Raw genomic sequence first — 12,201 nt, 5'->3', positions numbered from 1 at the left:
CACACACACACACACACACGCACAGTTGTCCATAAAAACTTTTTCACATAACAATAAATAACATTTCTATACTGTCTCTGTATACTGTACTGTCCACAAAACATGATCTGGATCTGTACTTAAAATAAGCTCAACATTGAATAGTTATTGTCTGTGAAACAATTATGTCTCTGCTGCTTCACCCCAAAGCAATAACGGTGACAGCCGTACCGACAGAAACCTAGTAAAAATGTTTCCCTAAAAGAAAACCATAAAAGCAGGTTTCACATCTTTCTGCTTCAAGCCATGTAAACTGTCAGCATAAACATCTCCTGTCTGCATTTGGTCACATCTGTCATGTCTGAAACAGCTGGATGACTCTGCGTCTGGACAATACTGTTTATACTGCTCTGCTGTAATTATTCATGTGGGGAATCATAGGAATGTCCCAGCAAAGAAAGATGAGCGGCCATTTGTTGAGAAGCTGGCCCTCGAACATTCCTGAGTGGACATACAGATCTGAGCCCAGTTTCGAAGGCAGTGCTGCTTCTGCTCACCGATATCATCTCCTCCTTCTTGCACTGCTGTGACAGGTCCTTGATGCCGTTCACAAAGAGTTTGTTGGCGCTGACGTAGGCCCTGCCGGCCTCGATCATCCCGCTGCACAGCTTCACCAGCTAGGAGGGTGAGGTGGGAACATAAAAATAATAACTTTGAATACTCAAAAAAGACACTATCTATTTAAAAAGCTGCATATGTGACAGAATGTGATGCTAGGATATTAATAGTTACAGTCATGACGTAAATCAAACGAAGAGAAAGAAGAATTGTTAGTCACATGCAGAATCAAAGAGGGCGCTCAAATTTAGAATAATCCTCATGTCTGTATCTAGGACAGTGTAGGCACTACTAAAGCTAGTCTGGTAACCAAATGAGAAGTGAGTATTTATTAAGCATTTTTAAAGAAATGCAAATAAAAAAATCTCTGTATCATTATTGTGAGAATTTTTCAAAGTGAGTGATTTTCAAAGTGGGTGCCACTGCATCCCGGGGTGCTGCAATGCCTTATCTGCAGGAAGAAGCTTTCAGATGCACAAATGCTGCAAATATATATATATATATATATATATATATATATATATATATATATAAAAAGTTTTTTCTGTGATGCTCCTCCCCTGTTTGGAGGTTGTCCTGCCACCCTCAGCAGACAACTGGCTGAATTGGGAGCTATAAAAGCTGGCCCATGTATTCAGATCAATTCTAGCAGGTTCCATCCATGCTGTGGCATCTTCTTTTGTACTTGTGTTTATTTTAGTTTAATAAATATACTTGTTTTATTTAAGTACCTTGCGTGGATTCCCTCTTTGTCACATATCCTTTTCATTTAAGCAGTTAAATAAAATGGCAGAATGTAATATAGAGCACCTACTATTTAGTGAGTAGCTCAGTAACAGAGTGTGATTTCAGCCATACGAGAGCAAAAACCTAATTGTAAACACGTATATTACAAGGTGCAGACAGTTCACAGCGATGGCATGTACTTTTTTAAACACCACTTGAACTGGCAACAGCTACACATTCCCACTTAATGGGTAATATCATACTCTACAGACTGGTACACTGTCATTACCACCGCACTGATGCAGCTGTGTGTATTACAGAATCAGAACGTGTGTGTGTGTGTGTGTTGGTAGGGGGGTGTGCAGAAGAGAGAGTGTAGTAAACCTTTAATTATCTCATTTGGTGCAGGAGTTCCCAAGGTTGTCTCTATGTGAGTGTGGTTTTCTGGGTGGCTGACAGCAAGACTTTTGACTCTGAACAGGCCAGAGATGAGAAACTAGAGAGTGAGCATGAATTGCAAAATGCGTGCACACTCTGTACGTATAGATGTAGTTATCTGATGGGCATCATACAGTATATATGTTTACGTACACCACTGACACTGTTATCAGTCCACGCAAAAGACAAGGCAGCATGGTTCCTGCCCTTCTGGTGCTCCCAGGCTGGTCTGACAACATATCTGTCAACAAATTGGCTGATATGTGGGAATCTGATCTCATCGTGTGCTGTACTGAGCCCCCAGGGCCTGAGCATGGCCATTAGAGGCTCAGTAGGCCTATATGTGTCAGGATTTGTTGATTAATGGGCTGGAAGAACCACAGGGGTCGACTCGTAGTCCAAATGCCACATCTGGTACCACATGACAGACCTTGCGGTGTTAACTAGCCGAAACAATTACAGTGTAATGCAGAAGTCCTGCTGGTCAATGAGGTGTGGGACACACATTTTCAATTGTGGGCAAATTATAAATGGTCTATACTGTAGCAGTGAAAGTTTTGCTAGGTGTGGTTTGTGGATTGACAAACTAAAATGCTGCAACATTGAGCTAGCAGGCATTGAAACCATTACATTGGGCAACATTAGATGTTTTCACACTGTTTGGTCAACATCACTGCAGGCAGGTTCAGCTGTCATCAATCTCATAAAGGTTCTCCTCTAGAGAAGAGCCTTCATTGCCGCCAGAACATCCTCAGGCAGCTTCAGAGCATCCCAACAGAGCAGTGTGAGGACCCCCGCTAAACACAACAAATCACCCTGATGGAAACCCCCCTCCACTCCCCTGCCCTTGTCATCTTTCAATGGTGTTCAAATGGAGCTCATTGTTCAATAGAGGGTCCTAACCTGTTGGGGGCAGAAATAATCTGCTGATGTGTGTGAGAGTGTGTGTGTTCTTATATGTGACAGGATGGGTGCATGGACGTTTGTTTGAAATGTCAACGTGTCACCTGTGGGTTCACTAATTTAAGACATGGGGTTGTGCCAATGTGGACCTAGTGAAGACTGCAATATCAAGAAAATGTCACTTCATAACTTTACAAAGGACATTAATCTGTTTTTATTATCTACCAACTGCACAAGATGGACTGTACGCTTGTCAGTGACCCCAATTTGAATATATTATTGATGTGAAGAAGAAGATTGTTTCCCATAGAGTGTGCAAGAGGAAAAAAACAACTACAAAACAAAATGAATCAAAGGGAGCTAGAAGGAGAAAAAAGGTACGGTCACCACTTAACTACATTAACACTATCTCATTCTCTAAATGCTCTCCAACTCAAAAGTCTATTAGTTTATCTAAAGAGGCATTATCTCAGCTCACAGACTCCCTGGAGAGAGTTAGCCATCAATGCTTGCTGGTCTTACATACTTACAAGTAATAAGATTTGACAATGATGCAATTGAGAAATTCATTCCCATCGCCTAGTTTGCCATTAACTAATTTGACTATTATTTTTGATCATGTTTTTTTTTTCTGGTGAGTGCAGAAAATCCATATCATGTCTTTTACCATTTACAACCCATTTTTTCTGCTTTGACATACTCCTAGCGTTATGAAAAGTTAGATGAATATGAACATGTAATATGTAATTTGTAATACACTTACTGTGAACTCAAAGTGATCACATCATAAACACGCTGACATTTTTAGCGTAACTTCCTACAATTACTATCAGTTCCTGTTACGTTTTGGTGTTCATTTAATTAGCCTAGGATAAATGGTTTACCAACTTTTTGACCTGAGGAGCAGCCCTCACAGTTAACATTAGCTTGCTACTTTCAGCCTATGTTACGTTTCCGTTGGTTGTGCACGAAAAAGTGAGTTGTTGTACACATAATGCCAAGAGATGGTGTAACTTGTTAAATGCACATACCTATGCCCTATAACTGTGCTGTAATGCCATCAAACAGCAGGTTATCAACCTATCCACAAAACTTTGTGAAAACTGTTTGTTGTAGCTCAGATGATGCAAAGTAGGTCCTTCATTACCAAACACCAAGTAACTAAGAATACAATAATGAGTCATTAGCAAACTGTTAGGTAAACATTAAATTGTTGGTTACTTTCATAACCTTCATCTGGGTGATCACAGGGATATATGAATATTTGATCTGGGTCAGATTTATCACATGACTTAGGAAGAGAAATGCTGTTGCTCTCAAACATCATCCACTTTATCAACTGCGTCAGTGTTCTGATAGATAAAATACGGCGATAGAATTGATTTCATGTTACCTTGGAAAAGCATTTTTGAATACAATAGTTTATATTGATACATGGCGTAGCTGCTGTTTTATGTAGTTTATCTTTGCCTACCCCTGCTTGTAAAAATAATTCAATGTACTGCAGAGTAACCAAAACCTTAAAAAAGTGGCGTCTCCCCAGTGGTGGGTGTTAAATGAGCCTAAATTGCTTCAAAATCACAAACACCATTAATTAATGATACACTGTTGTTGTATTGCATGTAGCATTTTCTCTGGTCAAACAAAGACAACATATGTTCAGATAACAGAGGACGGCTCTTTGTGATTCTTTCATACTTCTGAATATAAAACTGCCTCTGTGACATTAATCAGTGTTAGCGCCAACGTGTGTGTGTGTGTGTGTGTGTCATTTAGCGGTGCATGAACTTATTAACTATAATAAGTCATGTCTGCATTGTTTCCTGGTTTAAATAGCCTTGACTTTTAGATAAGAGATAGTGAGAGAAAGACGACAGATACAAAAATGAAAAGAGAAACGCAATCACAGAGAGAGAAACATACAAGGGCTCTGATCAGTTTCGCAGTGTCTAAATACAGTACTGTTTACAGACGACACTAACGTCTAAAATCTGGTGGCGTTTTTCATTCAAACAATGTGAATCAAATCCAGAACTTCCGTCTCGTGTTCTAACAATATGTGCAACAAAATGACTACATATGAGTGTTTTTCACTAAAACATGATGGAAGAATCACAATTTTAATGCCAGTTAAAAGAGACACATACTTATAGTATGTCGTTTAGATTTGATATTTTAATGAGCAGCACCGTCTACACAAATAACATGGTTCATACCTTGTCGAGCTTTGCCTCAATCTCCACCACATCTGTCTCCACGTCATCAATGCCAGCCCTGTAGAGAGAACACAAAGCCACACAGTTAATCAGATCTGCTCATCAGCAATGCCAGACTCCAAAGCACACAGACGGCCAGTTCTGAGAAGAGGGACCACACGTCAAACTGAAAACCATTACAGCCACAGTCAGAACAAGATTCAAACTCTTGATTGGAAGAGATTGTTAGGTCAGTGGTAAGACACTGTGATGAATAACAAATAAACAAAAATCAAATGTTTGTGTCTTTGACATCTTAAAAAGCAGGAACATGATATAAAGTGAACAAAAGGGAGTGAGAGATGAAAGCATGATTGAAAGATAAAGCCATGGTAAGAATATTGTACTGTACATCTAAACATTTACACTTTCTCTATTTTACCCCCACTGGAAATTAAATTGCAATCAGTCACCACACATCACAGTCTCACAGACTTGATCATTAATCCTGTTGACTGGATCGACAAAGGCATCACTCAGGGAGATTAGTGGCCACGGCCGAGCTGCAAAATCAATGAATGACATCATGCAGAGACATAGACTGGTGCTTAAGTATCCATAAGGTGAACTGTTAAAAGAGGCAGCAGGAACAAAAAAGGAATCTTCACAGACATCGAACAAAAAAGGGTTTTATATTGGGTACCAGCAACTTCGAATTTAATAAACAACAAAGACAACCCCCCCCGACACACTTACCTAAATACACCAAAAAAGCACATCACACATTTAAAGTGATTCTGTTAAAGAAAAGCAAGAAAATAACATAGCTGGAGCTTATTGGAGATGATCGAGCCAAGGATCTGCGTCACACCCTGCATGTGCATGTTGGCCATAACCCCAAAAACCTGGGAGATGACGACCTCATCGCACATTCTTGACCCCACCCTCACCTTCAACTTTATAACACCCCGACAGCTGATGGTTTGCATCATAGCAGAGGTGCTGTGCAGAGTTGGAGAAGGAACATGTAAACAGTTGAGCACCTGTCAGCTAGTTTATTCTACAAAGGCCATGACTCAGGCTGTTGCTGCTTTAGAGGGAAAGTACACAGCGAGTGGGGGGCGGGCTGAGATGTCAGTCTGCAGCTTTAGCACCTGCTGCGGAGAACAACATTCCCAGAATTCCTTTCTGCCCCTCAGTTTGTCTTTTCAATGATGTTCAGCTAATTCTCTACTTGTGTTTGTCTTGCACTCGTCTTCTTCTCTCATCCAGAACACACACTGTTTATACAGACGGCACTTCTCTCCACCACAATGTGACACTGGCGCAGCAGGCAGGCGTGTGTGTGGTCTGCAGCTGATTTATATTGTTCCAAAAGAGAAAAAGAGAGCACAGACCTTTGATTAAGCTGCCTGAGTAAGTTGCTGCACTTGAGTATTGTTGTTGCAAAATCCATCAAACTGGCTTTTAGAGTCTGCTCTTTTGCTGCACGTCAATTAGAAATACAACACCGCACACACGAGCTTCGCTCTCAAGCAGTGAGTCAAATCCAACAGCATCACGTTCTCCATTAAGTCGCTACGAATCAAACACATTCAATGTCAAACAGCTGTTCAATCTAGAGGATAAGCTCATTACAATCTTGTCGTGTCTCAGACAGCAGACACTGCCAATACACAACGACTGACATGTGATGACAAGCATGCACAGACAGCAGACAGGAGCAGCCGACACCCTATTGATCCAAGTTTTCAAGTTCATAACAGGCGTCAGCAAATGGGATGACTGGGGTGCTTGTGTTTTCTGTTGCAGATTGGATTCAAGTATATCCAGCATGTTTTTGACATGCGTGTTGGTACGTCTTTGTCAAAGTGCACTGGAAATCATGAAGAGCTTTGAAGATCAATACACTAAGAAGGTTATGAGCTCTGGCAAGGAAAACAGCACAATAGAAGCAAATGTGTGTGTTTAAGAGTGTGTGTAAGCTTGCCACTGTATGTTGGTCCTTATTTGTCTCTTACAACACGCCCTACAGTGTACAATATCACAGCTGTTAATGTGTTTCCTAAGTGCACCAGAGAGTTATGACATTATTAGATTCTGCGTAATGCTGGAAGACAAGGCGGCTGCATGAAGATAACAAGGCAGTGAGGAAGAAGATGATATGCATGTGTGTTTAAAAATTTGGTCTCAATGACACTTGCTGCCTGTGTGTGTTCAGTAAGTTTAAACTGAGGAGGAACACCCCTAAACTGCTCCACTGATGCTGCTGCTGATGATGCAGCCCAGTCCAAAGGGGGGATGGGCTCTTACTTGCCAGTGGTAGCATACTGTACACAGCCTGATGTCACCAGTGAAGGGGGAGGGGAACCTCACGTGCACAACCTCCCCCGTCAGCCTGAACAACCATCCACACAAGTGTACAGAGTCTATTCTCGTCTCCCACTCCCTGTGTGTGCTCTAGCATCTCCTCACACGGCAGCAGACGCAAACACACACACACACGGCACAGCTTCAAGCACAGAGACATCATCCCAAGGTCTCCCAGACTCAATGTGTCACATGGCATCACATCCACATCCGCATCACTTCAAGGACCAGAGGGACAGCAGCAGAGGGAACAACGAGACTTCTGATACTAGATGAGCCTGGACCCAATGCCTAAAATACTCACATTCAACTAGACAGTTTTATTTTCTGTAGTTTGAAAGCATCACACAGAGCAGTGACTTCACTGACCTATAACCCATGTATGTGTGTGTATTTCTGTGACATCATCATTATCGCACACAAGTTTAGTGTACTTCACTAATTCATCACAATAAGTTTTTATTGTATCATGTAAACCTTGCATCTTTTATTTTGCATTATCTGCCAACTGACTCAGCAAGTCAGGCCACGATGGGCAGTGACCTCATTTTCTTTAAACATCAGGTAGATGGCAAAGCAAATGCACCGTCTACACACACACACACACACACACACACACACACACACACACACACACACACACAATCACCCAGAAACCTACTAAAACAAAGGTTTCATCAGAAAACTCTGCTAGGACAGGAACCAAAACTATGTGTAAAACATCCAATCAGTCAAATTTAGTTCCATTCAAACAAACAGGTAGCCTACTTTCTGCTAAACTAAAAGGATGAATAAGTCATTGGGTTCTTGCTGCTGTGTGGACAACTGTTTGCTGACAGGTGGAACATTTATCTAAAGCAACATTTTCATGCCTTAAAGAAGATGAACGGCAATGAGAAGACAACAAAAACTAAACTAATGTAACGTGCTTTAAAGGATCATCATGCATGTTTTATAATGACAGCTTAACGTTGTCTTATACAGTACCAGACCCTCGTCGGCTTATAAGACACTATTATCTACGACATCAGTGACATATGACATGTCTATTGTCAGACAGAGCACTATCTGATATGAGGGAATGCCCTACCAGTAAGCAATAAGCAGGGCTTCTTTGTGGAAACATTGGATGGTTACATGATTCTGGCATCAGTGTAATACAGTTTGATCTGTCAGATATTCAATTCAGTGTATGAACCAAAAACAAACATTCCTGTTATTATTATTTATACCAATTAAGAGTTTCTCAATTGGTTTTCTTAAACTTCTATAATATCATGATATATCACAATAAAATCAGATTTACCATGTGAGACAATTTTATCTGTATCACCAACAATAAGTACATTTCTTTTGTTCTCAAAACTAACATCACTCACGCCATAGGATGTAGCACCATGAAACAAAACATTAAAACCTAAAATCCAAACGCAATAGTGGCTGCAAAGACAGGGCAGTCTATTTTGGGGTGCAATTTTAAACTTGCTCGCTCATGACTTATCTTAACATGTATTGTAATTCATTTTTATTTTCAAAAGACATTATAAACAAGGAGAAGGTCAGTGGCAAAAGTCATGTTGTTGTTAAGCCATCTATACTGTGTCAAACTGTATAGTCTCATTTATTATGTATACACACTTTCATCATCCTTCACACACAAGTTCAGACTCTACACACACACACACACACACACACACACACACATCAAAATATCCTTTTCCCAGAATTCCAAGTAGCGAGCTCCATGGCAACCATTCACTGACCCCAATCACCATGGCAACAGGCATCAGCATTACTCACGCTTTTTTTTAACTGACCAATTTCCTCTTTGTCTGATGTGTCTGTCCCTGTACATCTCCCTCTCAGTCTTACCAGCTCCCTCCCTTTCCAAAACATTTCCACTGATGTGTGTTCTTACAACGCTTCGTTTCCTGAGAGACAACCTGCTGATACAATCTTTGCCCCGGGTGGTGAGCTAGTGGCTGAGCTTAAGGTGTATCTGCAGAGTCTGCTGCCACAAGCAAAGTGCCCTTGAGTAGCATACCGAGCCCTAAAAGCTACAAAGGCTCTGTGGTCCCGCCTGCTCATTGCTAAATAATCAGTCACAACATGACATTCTTTGTCTTATTCAAGTCAAAGAAACTGATGTTTTTACTTGTATTGAATACTGCTGGTTGACAGAGTGACATTTCTTTGATACAAACAATGTGAACTGCATTATTTTCCCAGATGTTTCTACATACCATCACTTGTTGCAAGAAAAAAGGGTGGAAACATTAAATCAGCTCACTGTCTATGCTGATTTTCAGCTAAAATCATAGATCACATTTCCTGTTCATCATTTTGCTTTGTCTGAGCAGACGCAGGTGGTTTTGGGGAGGGGACAGTAACTGCAGCCCATGCTTCATTTCTTTGTTCTTACATGCTAAACCACATTCACCCAGCCCATATATTGAAAACCAATTTTGGTCACCTCAAACAAACATTTTCAGCTTTCACGTTGATTTCCTGCATAAAGAATTAGTTCTCTCTAACAGGATTGGAGCCCTTGTCATTTTCTGAAATTGGCTCATTGCTTTGCTAAATTTTTTGTCTATGATAGCCTTCTCCCCCAAAAACTCATCTATTCCCTCTTCTCTCTTTGTTTCATTTGAGCACGCCTCCGTCTGTCCGTCTGACATTCTCTCTGTCTGCCTGCTGTCTGTCTGTGAGAGAGAGGAGGACAAACACAAAGAGAACTACAAATGAATACGTAAACGGATGTTCCCTGTTTAAATCTAAAAAGCTCAGTTACCAAGGCAGAAAGTGTTTAAACATGTGAAGCTGTTCAGTCATACATTTAACAAAAAGCAACTTGATCAAAGTCTCCAGACCCTTATTAACACATGCACGTGTGCAGACTCTATTAAAAGAGAGTAAATGATTCCTCTCACAAACACACACTTGCCTAAACAGACTGCCTTTTCACACCAATAACAAGCCGAGTCAAACACTAGTATCTTATGTGTGGCTAACAAAGACGCCTTCACTGCTTCCCCTTAACCCCCCCTTCCCAACACACAACAAACATCACACTCATTCCCTGAAAAAACATTTGACTGCTCCGATGGTTGAGGAGACAAAGAGACCAAACAGGATGCTGACAAAAAGGACAACCAATACTTGTGTCCCTGAGTCCAGTTTAATGGTATTACACAAAACTGAGCTGTGTGAGACAAAGTAATGTGCTGATCCAGGGCTCGTCTGCAAAACTCATCAAAACTGCAGAAGCTATTCAGGCATATTTTGTTGAACTATTCCTTTAAGATAAAAATTATACTTAAAGAAAAAGTTTGGGGTATTATGCATATTTGTTTTATTGCTGAGAGTTAGATGAGAAGACTGATCACACTTTCATCTGTATGGTAGGCTAAATAAGTCAGCAGTCAGTTAGTTTAGGATTAAGACTAAAAAACAGGGGGGGAAAGCTAGCCTGGCTCTTTCTTAAAGTAACAAAATCCACTTACCAACATCTCTTAACCTCAATAAATAGCCAGGGGACTCCAGGAAGTTACTGCGTCTCACCAAGAAATAGTCGTGCACATACCCCCCCACAAGTGTTATTTTAATACTTACTACTTTAATACTACTGGTTTGTGAAAAGATTAAACAAACAAGACGTAATGTCTTAATTTGTGAGCTTTACATGTGCTGGTAGAGTTTAGACAGAGGCTGGCTAGTTTTTCCCCTTGTTTCCAACAGTTCAATTTTCAAAGACATTTCAATCTTCACATTTACAGGTTCAGGGTAGTAAAAAAATTCAGATTTTCTGACACCACATGAATGCACCATCAGTCACCGCACAGTCCTCACTTTCCAAATGCGCAGAAGAAGTTAGGGTGGCTGTCATGCTCTGTCGGCTCTTGTGCTAAATAATATGTGGTCCTCTACATTTAACTTCTCTTCTTCTAATAAACTAGACAACTACTTCTACTACTACTAATACTACTACTGCTACTACTTCTTCTTCGTATGTATTCAACGTAGTGACAAAACATATTTTGTAGAACAGTTTGTCCATTTGGGATGCTGTAGAAACATGGCGGCGCGACACGGCGACTTCCATGTAAAAGGACCCGCAGTGTATGTAGATAGAAATGCCTCATTCTAAGGTAATAAAAACATAACGATTCATTACGTAAGGTCTTTATGCACCACTGAAAACATAGTTATGTATATTATATTGCATTTCTTTCAATAGATCCTCCCAATTATTACACACTGGACCTTTAAGAAGCCATTTTTTGCTTGATAAATGACAATTTATCTCAAGTCTTCAAGTTTCTGACGATCAACTAATTCACAGCAAAGAAGTCTGTAAACTTCAGGTGTAAATGGTAAACTATATAGTTTGGTATTATTACAGTTATTACAATAAGGCATCTGTCAGGTATACAGGTGCTGGTCATATAATTAGAATATCATCAAAAAGTTGATTTATTTCAGTAATTCCATTCAAAAAGTGAAACTTGGATATTATATTCATTCATTACACACAGACTGATATATTTCAAATGTTTATTTCATTTAATTGTGATGATTAAAACTGACAACTAATGAAAATCCCAAATTCAGTATCTCTGAAAATTAGAATATTACTTAAGACCAATACAAAAAAAGGATTTTTAGAAATGTTGGCCAACTGAAAGGTATGAACATGAAAAGTATGAGCATGTACAGCACTCAATACTTAGTTGGGGCTCCTTTTGCCTGAATTACTGCAGCAATGCGGCGTGGCATGGAGTCGATCAGTCTGTGGCACTGCTCAGGTGTTATGAGAGCCCAGGTTGCTCTGATAGTGGCCTTCAGCTCTTCTGCATTGTTGGGTCTGGCGTATCGCATCTTCCTCTTCACAATACCCCAAAGAGATTCTATAGGGTTAGGGTCAGGCCAGTTTGCTGGCCAATTAAGAACAGGGATACCATGGTCCTTA

General features: G+C 40.3%; 1 protein-coding gene across 10 annotated transcripts in view; it reads right to left on the bottom strand.

Annotated features, from left to right (window-relative positions):
• The window catches only part of acap3b (ArfGAP with coiled-coil, ankyrin repeat and PH domains 3b), a 163,670-nt gene that overhangs the window by 26,752 nt on the left and 124,717 nt on the right, over window positions 1-12,201 (bottom strand). For all 10 annotated transcript variants that reach the window (XM_046075897.1, XM_046075898.1, XM_046075899.1 and 7 more), the window contains exons 2-3: window positions 4,881-4,938; window positions 537-656 (exon numbers count right to left, since the gene is read on the bottom strand). In XM_046075897.1, coding sequence (XP_045931853.1) covers window positions 537-656; window positions 4,881-4,938 — 178 coding nt within the window. The remainder of the gene's footprint in view (window positions 1-536; window positions 657-4,880; window positions 4,939-12,201) is intronic.

This window comes from Micropterus dolomieu, linkage group LG18 (assembly GCF_021292245.1).
Source record: "Micropterus dolomieu isolate WLL.071019.BEF.003 ecotype Adirondacks linkage group LG18, ASM2129224v1, whole genome shotgun sequence".
NCBI classification, from domain to species: Eukaryota; Metazoa; Chordata; class Actinopteri; order Centrarchiformes; family Centrarchidae; genus Micropterus; species Micropterus dolomieu.
This window is presented reverse-complemented; position numbering and strand designations above follow the sequence as displayed.